Here is a 16579-nt window from a genome sequence, read left to right on the forward strand (position 1 = left end):
TTCATTTACAATTTTGATACATCTAATTTACATCCCTTTATCGAAACAAGGATGTAGTTTAGATGGACTCATACAGTCCTCCTTTCTTGATTTCACCCTTACTGTTGATACTTATTTTTCTTGCATTGTCTTATGTCCCTTTGTATAGAATCTTTAGGTAGAAATGAGATAATGTAACTGATTTCAAACACTAATTTGTAGTTTTTGCTTTGTTTAAAAGACTGATATGTAAGGATTATTGCAGTTTAACTCTTCTGTACTAGTATTTTTGGACACAGTTTTCTTTACAGAAGCATGTGGCCATTGTGAGTGCATAAACTAAACACACAATAGAATTTTATTTTCAATTCAAATACAAGGTTGGTAGTTTATATAACTTATTGACACCATACAGCATCACAAACCAATTCCTTTGCTGACTAATGGTATCTTCTTTTTTAAAAAAAATGTGTTTTTTGTTTTTCTTGATTTGTAGGTATTGATCAGCATGCAGCTAATGTCCGGAGACCCATGTTTTAAAACGTAAGTTTATGAACACTCTAGGACCTGGAATTGCAATGGTAATTTAGTGGCTCAACTCTTGTTTAAAGTTGTGCATGAACACAGAAGTATAAATCTTTAATATTGTCACTTGGAATGTAAAGAAACATGAAAAATTGAAATAGTTGAATGCTGACTAACTTCTTATAAAATTGGTAGATTGGTGTCAGTTTTGTCTGCTTTGAAATACTTCATGTTGTCTACTTGAATATTATATCAGTTTTTAAATTTGTAATGCTATAGAAATTTAAGAAAATACTTGGGGCTAATACTGTTCCCTGCACAAAGCCATAGTAAACTTGCTTGATGGAGAGGAACTGTATTGAAGTCAGTGTTTAGAAAACTTATTACTACTACTTTCAGTAACTAAAACAAATAGGATTATAAATGGTCTCTTTAGAATTCAAAAATTTGTGGTCTGATTTGGTACAAAAAAGCTTTGTAAGCAAGGACATTGTGTAAGACAGGAAAAATTGAGACTTATGCTTTCTTTGGAAAGGGAGGTCGTAGTGAGGAAAATACATAACTTTGTATAAAGCACTGTGTGTCCTTATGGAGTTTGATTTGTAGCTAAGGCAATATAATAGTTCTGCTTCATTGTGTGTTTACTTCTGCAGCTAACCACATAGCAGAAAATCACGTGCTTCACTTTAGGGGAAAAATGTAGTTGTGAGTAAGATAAATATTGCCTTCTTTCATTTTTATTCCAAGTCTTGCAAGCTTGGCGGGTGGCCAGACAGTAACAGTACAACTAGGAATTTTCCCATTTCCAGAAAGCTAAAATTTGGTAAACAATTTATTTAACCTGATCAGTAGAAATGGAAACATTAGGTAGCATTGCCACCATAAATCATTTGAAGAACTCTGAAGGTTTGGTTTTTTTTTAATTATTATTTTTTAAATGTGCTTTCTCGAGACAGCTTTGATTAACATTAAAAAAATACTTTAAATATTAGATGCATCATTGTAAGATATACAGCATTACCAGAACAGTACAATACAGTATCTAACCTGCTTTTCTGGATTGTAAAGATGTACATAGCTTGTCATTTTTAAGAGACTAAAAACGCTGTCTTCAATTCTAGTTCCCAATAACTTTTTTAAATTTGACAAGGTTTTCTAACACTTTTGTCTTATTCCACCAGATCTGTCAGGCTTATGTTTAAATCATTCAAGTAATGTGAACTTCATTTGTACTGAGGTTTTTATTCAATCCAGGTTGTAGTTCAAATGAAATTACATCCTGTATGTAAATGCAAGGTTCTAAATATGACTTTTACTGTATATTTGAACATGGTTTTGGTAGGATTACCAGGTGGCTTCAAAAAAATACTGGACACACTTGATCTTAGATGGGGGTGACCAGCTGGTGGGAAGTGGGGCTGATCAGGGAGGAGGGTCGGGGGCAGTGGAACTGGCTGGGAGCGATCGGGAGCGACTGGCCAGCGGGAAGCGAGGCTGGTCAGGAGCAGCGGGGTTGGACGGGGGAGATGGGGAGGAGGTGCGGGGGAGAACCGGCTGGTGGGAAGCAGGGCTGGTCAGCTGGCCGGGGGAGGTCGGATGGGGACTCACTGATGAGAAGCGGGGCTGGCCGGGAGAGGTGGGGGGAGGGGACGAGAGCGGCTGGCGGGAAGCAGGAGTGGCTGGGAGGGAGTCGGGGGGAGAGGGACTGGTGGGGGGAGGGGAGCAGAGGGAGAGAATCGGCCAGTGGGGAGTGGGACTGACTCGGGCGCACGCAGATCCCAGGGCGTTGCCCATCCTGCGCACAGTCCTGGCGAAGCATGAGCGAGTCTGGCCCTGGGGATTCCCTCCTGGCCTGACCCCGCCCCGCCTCGCGTAGTTGCATTGCCTGGCTGGTAGACAAGCTCATCAGCGTGAGCATGTATACCAGACAGGCAGTTTGCAACTTCATACTGATACTCCTAATAATAATAATAAAACTTACCTAATTAGAAAATACCGGACTGTCCGGTTCATAACCGGACACCTGGCAATCCTAGGTTTTGGCACAGTAATGTTTGATTACATATCACCTCTCTCAGAATATTTGTTGTAAAAAGGTGGGAGTAACTTCAAATCAAATAGTTACATGTTTAAAATTATGACTCTGGAGCCAATTTAGTTATTGTCCAAAATAAAGAGCTGCTATTTCGGGATAAGCAGGAGAAACATTAATCTTTCAAAGTCCATATCAAGAAGTATATTTCCTTACTTCCCCTAATGGTTGGCTGTCGAATACTTTCTTTCAATACCCAATACAAAAATATACACTGACCTCAATTAAAAAAAGAAGGTAACTGAACTGATAAGGCATTTGGATGTCATTTACACATTTGTAACTTTAAAATAGGTGAACTAGATACTAAGATTATTTATAAATCCCCTCCTCTCTGAACTGAAATCTTAGGTGGCCAGTTTGGCTCAGCCGCTATTTGCCAGGCTATGTTGCATACCTTATAATTAATGAGGAAAGAGAGAGACTTATCTGTGGTTTGTAACCTATCCTTTAAATTGGCTTCCATACCTAATGACTGGAAGGTAGCTAACGTGACACCAATATTTAAAAAGGGCTCTAGAGGCGATCCTGCCAATTACAGCCCGGTAAGTTTAACTTCAGTACCGGGCAAATTAGTCGAAACAATAGTAAAGAATAAAATTGTCAGGCACATAGAAGAACATAATTTGTTGGACAAAAGTCAACATGGTTTCTGTAAAGGGAAATCATGTCTTACTAATCTATTGCAGTTCTTTGAAGGGGTTAACAAACATGCGGACAAGGGGGATCCAGTAGATATAGTATACTTAGATTTCCAGAAAGCCTCTGACAAGGTCCCTCACCAAAGGCTCTTGTGTAAATTACATTGCCATGGGATAAGAGGGAAGGTCCTTTCATGGATTGAGAACTGGTTAAAAGACAGGAAACAAAGGGTAGGTGTGACGGGGTGAGGCAACCCCGTCACCCCCCGCTAGCGGCGGACGGGGTGGGGGAGCATAAAAGCGGCGCGGCGGACTCAGCCGCGCTGAGCGCGCAACCGCCCGGCATTACGCCGCGGCACGGACAGATGCCTGAGGAGGGCGCCTACGTAACGAGCGCGCCGGGGGCGGCCGCTGACGGCACGGCCGCGCTGGGGCGTGGCAGTGAGGAGGGCGCCTCGGAAACGGGGCATAAAAGGGAGACCGGGGAAGACATGGGGAGGGGGCCCGGAGCGACCGGAGGAGACTGGAGGGGGAACAACCCGCGCACGGCGGAGGAACGCGGGCAGACAGGAGGGGCGAAGGAAGCGCACGCCGAGGGTGCGGCGCGGCGCGGCAGGAAGGTACAGGAGGTGCCGAACCCGACCCGTAAAGGGGGAGGGGTGGAGTGTCTTGGGCCCAGGGCGGGCTGTGGAACCCGTGAGCAGGCGAGTTTGGGGGAACATACCCCGTCTGCTTCCGCAGAGCGTGATACGCTCAGCGTTAGGGCCCTGGGTTGGGGTCCGGAGAGAGGGTGGGCCCGGACCCCCACTCCGCCCCGTGCGTATAGGGGCAAATGCATCAGTCGCCAACGGGGGCGACCCGGGATATGTGGTGGAGAACGTGGGCAGACGGTCAGGTACCGTGACAAAGGGCCCGCTAAGTGAGACTCGTCCCCACCCGGTGGGGCCGTTTTTTTTTTCTTTTTTTTCTCTCTATCTTGCCTTCCCTTGCTTCTTACAAGAAGAGGGGATAGCAACCATGGAGGCGGATAAAGTGGTGGAGTGGTTGGTGGACAGCCAACAGCAGCTGCAAAAGCAGCAAACTGAGGCGTTGCAGCAGTTGACGTCCAAGTTCTGGGAGCAACAACGGCAGTTGGTACGGGAACTGAGGGGCGGCGCGAACACGATGGGACCCACGGCCGATGGGGACGACGACGGGACGGTGAGATTAGCCTCCCCATTAGATTAGCCAAGCTAGGGCCAGAGGACGATGCTGAGGCGTTTCTGGTGACGTTCGAGCGGGTGGCGGCAGCGGCGCATTGGCCCCAAGAACACTGGGCGACGATCCTAGCCCCTTACCTATCAGGCCCAGCACAGCTGGCCTATAGGGGCCTGTCGGACCGGGACTCTTTGTGCTACTATAAAGTGAAAGAGGCCATACTAGACCAACTCGGCATTTCGCCAGAGACCTACCGGCAGAGGTTCCGACCCGCCAAATACGTGGCCGGAGAGCGCCCTAGGGCAGTTGCCCAGTGGGTCAGAGAGATGGGGATGCGCTGGCTGGAGCCCACCACTAAGACCGCGACCCAGGTGGCCGAGCTGGTGGTACTAGAGCAATACCTGCAGGTGCTACCGACAGACGGCCAGCGGTGGGTGCAGCGCCACCTGCCGGGAACCATGAAGGAAGCAGTGACTCTAATGGAACACTTTTTAGCCGCAGAAGGGGGGGAAGGCCATGGCAAAGGGACTAGCCCGGTGGGGCGGGGGGGGCCCTACCCCTCGGGAGAAGGAAGGATGGGATCGCGGGGAGCCGGGCCCAACGAACCCCCCGGGACGGACCCCAGAACAGCAGCTGGCCCCCGTATGGCACAACCCAGAGAAGAAGGAGAACTGCAGCAATGAAGAGAAGAATCAGGACGGTAGGAGTGCCCCACCATCACGAACGGCGTGTTTCCAATGCGGACAGGAGGGCCATTTTCGACGAGATTGCCCCCTTATGGACTGCACTTATGGACAGTCCGCCCAGAGGAGGGGTACGCGGCCTGAGGTAAGCCGGGCCCGGATCACAAGGCAAGTGCGCCTGAACGGGACGGTGGTGGAGGCGGTGTTGGACTCGGGGTGCGGGCAAACATTGGTCAGGGAGGATGCCGTCGGGGGAAGGCCGCGCCTGCAACCCCGAGTCTGGATTAAGTGCGTGCATGGGGATGCCCGGCCATACCAGACGGCCCGAGTGACCCTGCACGATGGGCAGTGGGGCGGCTCGCTCCGGGTGGCCATAGCTCCACGACTACCCTACCCGGTACTCTTGGGCCGAGACTGGCCCCGGTTCAGGCAACTCTTGCGGGAGCAGGCACCCAGCAGCAGAGGAAAGGTGCGAGAAGCCTGGGCGGCACAGGGCAGGGACGAGACCAGGCCACCCCGACAAACCGGGGGTGCTGGGGGGGGGGGCGCTGGAACCGACAGCGGCCCTGGAGGTAGACGCAGGCGATTTTCTGGCCTTGCAAAGAGAGGACCCCACCCTGCGACACGCGTGGGAGAACGCGCAGACGAGTGTTGAGGGCGAAGAGAGAACGGGCCAGGGACCCGGACGAGGCCCCTACTTCGAGGTACGGGGGGACTGACTGTACTGCGTCACGGGCCGGGAAGGGCCCTAAGGGGGAGAAACGCAGTTGGTGGTGCCCCGGGTCTATAGGTGGCGGGTGATGGAGTTGGTGCACAACAACCCTTGGGCCGGCCACCTGGGCGTAGAGAAGACCCAACAACGAGTGCTGCAACGTTTTTACTGGCCCGGTCTCTACCAGGAAGTTAAAAACTTTTGCCGGTCCTGCCCGCAGTGCCAACGTAGCGCGGGGGCGAATGTGCCCAGAGCGGCGCTCGTTCCTATGCCTCTAGTGTCGGAACCGTTTGAACGGGTGGGCATGGACTTGGTGGGTCCCCTCGAGCGCACCCGGAGGGGACACCAATATATCTTGGTGATAGCTGATTATGCAACGCGGTACCCGGAGGCCATACCGTTGCGCAAGACTAATGCCGCCGCGATAGCGGATGAGCTGGTAAAACTGTTCGCCCGGGTCGGGCTCCCGAAAGAAATCCTAACTGACCAGGGCCCAAACTTGGTGTCGCGGTTAATGACGGAGTTGTGCGAGTGGTTGCAGATCAAGAAGATCCGCACGGCGGCGTACCACCCCCAGACAGATGGGCTCATCGAACGCTTCAACCAGACCTTGAAGGCGATGTTGAGGAAGCTAGCCCAGGACGAGCCGCACGCCTGGGACCAGCTATTGCCCCCACTGCTCTTCGCGGTCCGCGAGGTCCCTCAGTCTTCAACGGGGTATTCACCGTTCGAGCTTCTATACGGACGACGTCCTCGCGGGCTACTGGATCTGGTAAGAGAAGGGTGGGAAGCCCAAACCATGACGGCGTTGGGGGCCGTGCAGTACGTCGTTAAGCTACGAAACCGGATGCAGGCAGTGGGGCGATGGGCCCAGGACAACCTGCGAAAGGCGCAGGAGACCCAAGCCCGGCATTATAATGCAGGGACGCGGACGAGAACCCTTAACCCGGGGGACCCGGTGTTAGTACTGTTACCGGCAGGGGAATCCAAACTCCTTGCCAAGTGGCAGGGCCCGTACCGAGTGGTGCGGAAGATCGGGGAGGTGGACTATGAGGTGCTAGTAGGGGGCAAGCGGCAGAAGAGTCAAGTATACCACGTTAATATGCTGAAACGGTGGGTGCCCCGGGACCCCCCCGCGATGGAGGCTACGGAGATCGAGTTCGGGCCATGGGGAGAGGAGGAGATCACCTGGGCCGCCAGTTCCGTGGGGGGGGACTTAAGCTGTGACCAACAGGAACAATTGCAGGAAGTGCTCCGGCAAGCAGCCGCCGGCCTGACAAATAGGCCCGGAAGAACGACCCTCATGAGCCATGAGATATGCACGGTCCCCGGGCAGAAGGTGAGGGACACGGTGCGGCCCATACCCCGGAAGATGTGGGACACCGTGCGGCGGGAGCTACAGGACATGATACGGTGGGGCGTCGTGGAGAAGTCGCGGAGCGAATGGCGGAGCCCGATCGTGCTGGTCCCGAAAAAGGATGGGACCACGCGCTTCTGCATCGACTTTCACAAAGTTAACGCGATCTCCAAGTTCGACGCGTACCCCATGCCCAGGGTCGACGAACTTTTGGAGCAACTCGGGCAGGCGAAGTACTTGTCGACGATTGATCTCACAAAAGGGTACTGGCAGATTCCCTTGACACCGACAGCCAAAGAAAAAACCGTCTTCGCCACGCCGTTTGGACTGTTCCACTTTGTCACTATGCCCTTTGGGTTGCACGGAGCGGCCGCCACCTTCCAGCGGCTGATGGACGAGATCTTAGAAGCCCACCGGGGCTACGCAACCGCATACATCGATGACATCATCATTTACAGCAACTCTTGGGAAGACCACCTCCGGCAGCTAGCAGACGTCCTACAGACACTCCAGCGGGCAGGGCTCACCGCGAACCCAAAGAAGTGCCAATTCGGAAAGAGGGAGGTGTCGTACCTCGGGCATACCGTGGGGAACAGACGATTAAAACCGCAGTTAGACAAGGTAAAGGCCATCCGGGAATACCCCCGCCCCAATACAAAAAAGCAAATCCGCCAGTTCCTGGGGCTGGCGGGGTACTATAGGCGGTTCATACCGCATTTTGCCTCCTTGGCGGCCCCCTTAACTGAACTAACAAAGAAAAAGCAGCCCCAGAGGGTGGTATGGACGACCCCAGGGGTGCAGGCCTTCGAGACGCTGCGTCGGTGTCTGATGTCGGGGCCGGTACTGCGACCACCCGACTTTGAAAAGCCCTTCCTACTACAAACGGATGCGTCCGAGGTAGGGCTTGGGGCAGTTCTGGCCCAAGAGGAGGGGGAAGCAGAGTACCCGGTCGTATATCTAAGCAGGAAACTGTTCCCACGGGAGAGGGGCTACGCCACGATAGAGAAGGAAGCGCTGGCCAACAAATGGGCAGTAGACTCTCTACGTTATTTCCGCCTAGGCATTCCATTCACGCTGGTAACAGACCATGCGCCACTGAAGTGGATGTAAACGATGAAGGACTCCAATAGCCGAATACTACGCTGGTACCTAAGTATGCAACCCTTTGAAGTAAAACATAAAGCCGGTAAAGACCACCAGAATGCGGACTGCCTCTCCCGAGTGCCGGGTAACGAGCCGTGGGAGAGGGGGGCGTGGGAGGAAAGGGGGGAGGTGTGTGACGGGGTGAGGCAACCCCGTCACCCCCCGCTAGCGGCGGACGGGGTGGGGGAGCAGAAAAGCGGCGCGGCGGACCCAGCCGCGCTGAGCGCACAACCGCCCGGCGTTACGCCGCGGCACGGACAGACGCCTGAGGAGGGCGCCTACGTCACGAGCGCGCCGGGGGCGGCCGCTGACGGCACGGCCACGCTGGGGCGTGGCAGTGAGGAGGGCGCCCGGAAACGGAGCATAAAAGGGAGACCGGGGAAGACATGGGGAGGGGGCCCGGAGCAGGGAGACGGGTGACCGGAGGAGACTGGAAGGGGAGCAACCCGCGCACGGCGGAGGAACGCGGGCAGACAGGAGGGGCGAAGGAAGCGCACGCCGAGGGTGCGGCACGGCGGAAAGGTACGGGAGGGGCCGAACCCGACCCGTAAAGGGGGAGGGACGGAGTGTCTTGGGCCCAGGGCGGGCTGTGGAACCCGTGAGCAGGCGAGTTTGGGGGAACATACGCCGTCTGCTTCCGCAGAGCGTGATACGCTCAGCGTTAGGGCCCTGGGTCGGGGTCCGGAGAGAGGGTGGGCCCGGACCCCCACTCCGCCCCGTGCGCATAGGGGCAAACGCATCAGTCGCCAACGGGGGCGACCCGGGACAGTAGGAATAAATGGTAAATTTTCAGAATGGAGAAGGGTAATTAGTGGTGTCCTCCAAGGGTCAGTTCTGGGACCAATCCTGTTCAACTTATTCATAAATGATCTGGAGAAAGGGGTAAGCAGCGAGGTAGTAAAGTTTGCAGATGATGATAGTAAACTGTTTAAAATAGTCAAGACAGAAGCAGACTGTGAAGAACTTTAAATAGATCTCACCAAACTGAGTGATTGGGCAGCAAAATGACACATGAAATTTAATGTGGATAAGTGTAAAGTAATGCACGTTGGAAAAAATAACCCCAACTATACGTACAGTATGATGGGGGCTAATTTGGCTACAACAAATCAGGAAACAGATCTTGGAGTTATCATGGATAGTTCTCTGAAAATTTCCACACAGTGTTCAGTGGCGGTCAAAAAGGCAAATGGGATGTCAGGAATTATTAAGAAAGGGATAGAAAATAAGACACAGAATATCTTACTACCCCTGTATAAAACTATGGTACGCCCACTTCTTGAATACTGTGTACAGATATGGTCTCCACCTCAAAAAAGATATTTTGGCTTTAGAAAGAGTTCAGAAAAGGTCAACTAAAATGATTAGGGGGGTTGGAATGGGTCCCATATGAAGAGAGGTTAAAGTGACTGGGACTTTTCAATTTAGAAAAGAGGAGACTGAGGGGGGATATGATAGAGGTATATAAAATCATGAGTGGTGTGGAGAGAGTGAATAAAGAAAAGTTATTTATTAGTTCCCATAATAGAAGAACTAGAGGACACCAAATGAAATTAATGGGTAGCAGGTTTAAAACTAATAAAAGAAATTTCTTCTTCACACAGCGCGTAGTCAACCTGTGGAACGCCTTGCCAGAGGAGGCTGTGAAGGCTAGGACTATAACAGAGATTACAGAGAAGCTAGATAATTTCATGGAGGTTAGGTCCATAAAAGGCTATTATCCAGGGGATAGAAATGGTGTCCCTGGCCTCTGTTTGTCAGAGGCTGGAGAAGGATGGCAGGAGACAAATCACTTAATCATTGATTTCGGTCCACCCCCTCTGGGGCACCTGGTACTGGCCACTGTCAGCAGACAGGCTACTGGGCTAGATGGACCTTTGGTCTGATCCAGTACGGCCATTTTTATGTTCTTATAGGCTAACTCAGTGGTCTCCAATCTTTTTACACCCAAGATCACTTTTAAAATGTCAGAACAAGCCAAGATCTACCGCCCCGTCCTTCCCTGAAGCCCCGCCCTCTCTATTCTCCTCCTCTCCGTCACTTGCTATCCCCAGCCCTTATACACTCTACACTGCCACTTTTTTTTTTAAATTCTTCTGTAGGAAGAGGTTTTTCCAAAGTTTGGCCTGTCTAGACTGGACCAAATGTCAGAAAAACCCTTTCTTTCAGAAGCCCTCTTATTCTTCATGGAACAAGGAATACAGGGGTTACCGAAAGAGCATGTTTGCTCTTCCACTAAAAAAAAGTGGAAGAACAAATGCATCCCTGGATGCTATAATCCTGGAAAAACTCCTGCAGTCTAGCCATACCCTCACTGGGTTGAGAGAGGATTTGTGGGCTCTGGAGTGGGGAGCGGTGAGAGGTGCAAGCTTGTGCAAGCTTTGGGAGGAAATTTGGATGCAGGAGGAGGTGGAGAAGTGGACACTGGCTCGGGGAGGGGGTTCTAGGCTGGGGAGTGTTGGGATCAGATGGAGGGTTGGGGTACTAAGCAAGCCACAGGTTTGTGGATGTTAGGGTGCAGGAATTTGGGTTGGGGTATGTGAGGGGCTATGGGCGGGGGGGTCCAGTGTATGATAGGTTTAGATCTAGGGTCTTGGGTGGGGGGTGCAGGAGTGTTGTGATGCTGCAGTCAGATGGGGGCTTGGCCCCAATTGGGGGTTTGTTGGCCAGGCTTCATTTTTAAATAAAATACTATGTCAAACACAAAAAGTTTCTGCATTGTCTTTATTTATGAGAAGAGCAGGGAACTTGTTTTGAGTCAGGGGTCACTGACCCACAGAAAAGTTAGTTGGGGGCCACACAAGTGAGATGCAAAAAAAACCTCCTCCAAACCCCCCCCAAGTCTCACTAATGTGGCCTTAACTGTGCTGGTGGAAGCAGGGGACATGGTACTGGTGAAGGGTGCTAGTGGGTGCTGGGGTGGGGACAGGGTGCCAGTGGGAATAGGGGACAGGGAGTCCTCTGCACTCGCCTCCTCCCCCCACACACCTCCTCCCCCCACAGAGGAGGGAACTCGTGGTGCAGGCCTCCTCTGGGGACTGCCCGCACGCCCCACAAGTTCCCAGCACACCACAGACATGGGGGAGGGGGAGCAGCCAGCGCACTTCCGGAACCCCTGGAAGTGGCACGCAGCTTCAGGACTTCTATCCACCCTGCAGGAAGCCAACACTAACTCCATTGTCATGATCAATGGGTTGGTGACCATGGGTCGAACTAAATTAGTTAAAAATGGGGTGAAAGTTCTGTGTTATGAGATGTTTCTATTAACAGTATGAGCACCCTCTCAATAGATTATGTAGACTTCTTCAGTTTATATTGTTGGCTACTGTTCTTTTAGTCTGTTCAAACAATATCCAAAAAGACAAGATACAAAAACCTTAGGTGATACTCACAGATGTAAAAACTAGTCTAGTATAAAGAGGAAAATAATAGTAATCTGAAAAAATTGCTGTCTTCCCTCTTATTCTGTCAGATGTCTTCTTTTTTTGAAGACTTCTAATTTTTTTTTCCTACATTGTGAGCCTTACTCTTGATCAAAGTTCAGTCCCCTTGTGAATAAAATATAGTGGGTAGTGAACCATTACACTGCTGTCTTCAGAGGCTAGTATGTAAGAACTAATTATTCACCTGTTTAATACGTTAAGTGCTATATGAATTTCAGGGATTACTCTTTCATCAGTTAACATAATAAACTTATCAAATCGCCATTCCTTTGTATAATCCATCGGAATATTATAAACTGACTTCAGTTTGTTATATATTCTACACAAATAAACCAATACAAATTTCATTATTAAAGTAAATATACTGGATGCTATTTTGGACTCAATTCTAAGAGATGTAGCACAATATTCTCAGCCTAATGAAAGGTGTGGGGCTGGGGTGACTCTAAGACTATCATTTGCACCTGTCAGATACTGGGAGGCTCCAAAGTTCAAAGCAGACTCTAATGTACTGTAGATGCCTAGAAGGGGCTGTTTAAGTTATGGCAACCAGGGAATTTGGCCATATCCCCTGCACTAAAGCTTGTGAGGGTGTCCTCAGAAGATGACCTGCCAGAAGTCTTTCTTGGTTCTTACAGTGGAGGCAGGGAGGGATTCTCCCAAGTTAGATCTGGAGCTGCTAGAGTCCCGGTACACTGCTCTGGACTCTTTTTAATGGGCCTAGTATAAATGGGTCTGAGTGAAAGGATAAGGATTACATTCTGTACATAGTGAACAGGAAATGAAAATGTATTTCAATCTGTTTAGCAGGGCAGAATTTGTTTTATTCTGTGTACTGTACACACCTGTATTTACTTTTTGAATCATATATTGGCACATGTCTACATGTGTCATTGGAACTGATTACATTAACCTGTATTACTCAAAGCGATGATTGCCAAAGGGCTACTAAATGCTAATAATTTATTCTTTTGTTATGTACACTAGTATTTACAGCTGAAATGAGAATTTTAATGAGGTTTACTGATTTGCCACAAACAGTGTATCTGGGATTTATGGATAACCTTGTTTCCAGAAAAACATGAGTAACCAAGCTTTCCAAAGTCCTGTTACAAGATTACAAGTCTGTTTCTATTGTATAATTGATGTTAGGGGCTTGCATTAAAAGCAAAATAGAATATTTTGGTTGTGTGTTTAAAACTTGTATTTTATTTCAAGATGGTGTGGTGATCTCTTTCAAACTGATGATCTAATTGTTTCCTGGAATATTAAACTTTAAAATAAAACCCAGCAAACATTGTAGCTGATCCAAATGTCTGGTTTTGTTTTTTGTTTTGGTTGCTGGCTGTCTTCTGAGATAATGGAAATTTTCAAATTTTCTAATCTAATAAAAATCAGCTCCAACTACTTTCTTTCTAACTGGCTCCAGGTGTGGAATTGGAAGCATTTCAACGAATGCTACCATGGAGGAATTTTAATCTTTTACCTAGCAACCTAAATTCTCCTCCCCATCTCTCTCCCACTTTTGTCATTTGTACCTAAGTGTCCCACCACGGGCTCCACCCTAGTGCTGCATATGTAAGCTTTTTTAGATGCCTCAAGACATCCGCAACCTTCACATCCATCAGGCAGCTCATCATGTGGTTCTCCTGGTCATCACAAACCCATCTATATTGCTATCTGATCCCTATTGTCTCTTCCTACTAATTTGGGTTCCCTTCCCAGTAGGGATGTTAAAATTAGATTAATCAACTAATCAAATAGTCAATGGGATTTCCATCGACTATTTGATTAGTCGATAAAGGCGCTTCCGCTTTGAAATGTAGCAAGAGCCACCCAGCTGTTGCTACATTTCAAAGGCTGAAGTGCCACGCAGGGGCTTTTGTGCATTTCAGAGACTGAAACACCACATGGAGCCTGGGGCTAATGGGGAGGGCCCGGAGCTCCATGCAGGCACTTCCACTTTGAAATGTACAAGAGCCCCTTCTGTGACTCTTGTACATTTCAAAGATTGAAACATCGCATGGAGCCCAAGCTCCGCTGACTTGGTCTCCATGCAACATTTTGATCTTTGAAATCTACAAGAAACCCTTCTCAGTCTCTTGTACATTTCAAAGATAGAATGCTGCTGTGCCTCTGCCCCCTCCCATGCAGCTGGAGGGAACTGGCTTTTAAGCTGGCTCCCCCCAGCACCACCTCCTCTTCCCCTCCCCCTTGCTGCCACTTTCTGATAGAGGCAGCAAGGGGTGGGGAAGCAACTAGATGACTAGTCTAGTCAATTAGTCGCTTACATCCCTACTTCCCAGTGGATAACTCCAGTGTGAGAGGGTAGCATGACATCTGGAAAGAGGTTCCCAACCATAAAAGAGTTTTCTTCTGCTCCTCCTTGATGATCTCCTTCCCTGAGACTTTCCCTGCTCGTCCTCAACAGCATGGAGGCTCTCAGAGTCCATGATATTGTGGTAGACATACTTCTGTAGTGAAACCAGTTTGTGTTCAATAAACTCTGTCACCTTGAGGTATACAGTGATTCCTCATTTAACACATGCCTGCTTAACACGTTTTCGCAATAGCATGATTTTTTTTTAGGGAATGTTTTTTGAATTACATGACTGTCCCCGGAATAACACGATTTCCCCAGCCGGCTCGTTACTGGCAGCTGTGCGGGACTTCCCTCGCCTCCCTGCAAAGCGGCAGAAGGTTTGCCGCTCGCTGCGCCGTACCCCACTGACTCCCCCTCACCAGACTTGCCATTCCCTGCTGTCTCCCCCTTGCCAGACTTGCCGTTCCCCGCTGATTCCCCCTTGTGCCCCCTCTTCTCTGCCCCTGCTTGCAGGCTGGTGGCTGGGTTTCCCCAGCTGGCCCATCACCAGTGGCTGCACAGGGCTTCCCCCGCCTCCCTGCAAAGCAGCGGAGGGTTCGCCACTTGCCGCACAGTTCCCCACCGACTCCCCCCTTGCTAGACGCAGTGCGGGTCCTGGCAGACCCATCACAGGGGCATACTCCCAACCCAATCCCCCTCCTCTGTCCTCTCCTTCCCTTCCCTTCCCCAGAGCCAGACACTTCCCCTCCCTGCTGTAACCCAGTCCCCTTTCTCCCCCAACCTTATGTCCCAGTCCCAACAGATACCACCGCTTGAAATGCAACCCCCACCTTTTCCATTATTTTCAATGGGAAAATTGACCCCACATAACATGTTTTCACTTAACACGATCATTTTCTGAAACACATCGATAGTGTTAAATGAGGAATTACTGTAGTTAAAATTGGCGTGCTGATAATATTTGGTATGGGGTAGCTGAGTTATTAACATTTTTATACATTGAACTGTTCTAGTTTTAAGTATTTTTATGCCTATTACTTGTATATGTAACCAAACTTATTGCTTAGGCAGGGATAGGAATAATTTTTGACCGGGGGTCACCCCAGGCCAATCAGAGCTTGGGGGCGAGGGGAGCACGCAAAGTCTCCACCCACCCTGCCAGGAGCGCACAATGCTTTTATGTGCCATGCACTCCTGGCAGGGCAGGGGCAGGGCAGGAGATGACTTGGTGCACTTCCCCCAACCCAAGGCCCTTATTGACCTGCGAGAGAGGGGAATGGCAGGGCCTCCGAGGGCTGGATCAACTTGCTTGGTGGGCCAGATCCAACCCACGGAGGCTCTTTTGCCCACTCCTGTGCTTAGGTATGCATTTGATCTAAGAACAAGTCAAAGGGAAGGAATAAGGCTTAATAGGAAATATGCCTGCTATATCCATGTTCATGGTTGAGGTCATTGAGGCAGTTGTTAATTATTGCTGTTGCAGACTATGAAAAGCTTTTCCAGATGGAAATAAACCGGACAGCTCAACTCTGCTATTGTTTGACTAGCCAGTGATCATGTAAGCATTAGCTTAGTACTGTGGTATTAAATGTCATTCATTCCACATTGGCTCTCCTTATGTAAAACAAATTAGTAATATCTTAGACTAAAATAAATGTATTCAGAATTGGAGTCAGGGGTCTTGCGTTATATCCCAGCAAACAAACTTACATTCTATTAATGTAAATGTTATGGAAAGGAGACACTGGACACTTTTTTATTTTTACTGAATCAGTGTATTCTGCCACGTATAGAAGTATGTTTATACACTCAAAATGTGTATCCTGGGCTTGAAATGCACTAATTAAAAATTCAATACAAACCAAACACCTTTCCTTCCAATTAAAAATAACATCCAACAGTCAATCAACAAGATGCACCATATATTGGCCCTTAGTAGTAGCTAATATTTCCACGAATCCTTCAGAAGTCTCACAGTCCTCCCTAGGAAGCTGAGCAAATGGATGGACTTCGCAGGAGATGCTGAACGTGAATAGTTTTGGATAAAGGGAACTGAGGGACTGCATTCCTGTATCCTTTATATATTTTGGAGTGCATCTGTCTGTGAGTGCATTTGTTCAAGGACTCCTAAATGGTATGAGGTAGGCCAGTGGTCTCCAACCTTTTTACACCCAAGATCACTTTTTAAGTCTCAGAATAGGTGAAGATCTACCGCCCTGCCCCTTCCTTGAAGCCCCGCCCTCTCTATTCTCCTGTCCATCACTTGCTATCCCCAGCCCTTATACACTGTTAAACAGTTTATTTTTAAATTATGCAATATATAAAATTAAAATCACATGTTTATAGTTATGAAATAAGTGGTCTGTTTTTAATTCATGCTATTTAAATGTCAAATGAAGCATTTACAATTATACATTTTGTTCTCTGCTATTTTGTAAATCTAAAATCAAGTATTGATAATTATATAGTTTTTCTTCCAATAAC

General features: G+C 49.1%; 1 protein-coding gene across 2 annotated transcripts in view; it reads left to right on the forward strand.

The window, feature by feature from the left end:
* Window positions 1–16579, forward strand: part of EEIG2 (EEIG family member 2) — a 48180-nt gene that overhangs the window by 18981 nt on the left and 12620 nt on the right. For both annotated transcript variants that reach the window (XM_075936647.1, XM_075936648.1), the window contains exon 5: window positions 476–522. In XM_075936647.1, the coding sequence (XP_075792762.1) occupies window positions 476–522 (47 nt within the window). The remainder of the gene's footprint in view (window positions 1–475; window positions 523–16579) is intronic.

This window comes from Pelodiscus sinensis, chromosome 9 (genome assembly GCF_049634645.1).
Source record: "Pelodiscus sinensis isolate JC-2024 chromosome 9, ASM4963464v1, whole genome shotgun sequence".
In the NCBI taxonomy this organism is placed as follows: Eukaryota; Metazoa; Chordata; order Testudines; family Trionychidae; genus Pelodiscus; species Pelodiscus sinensis.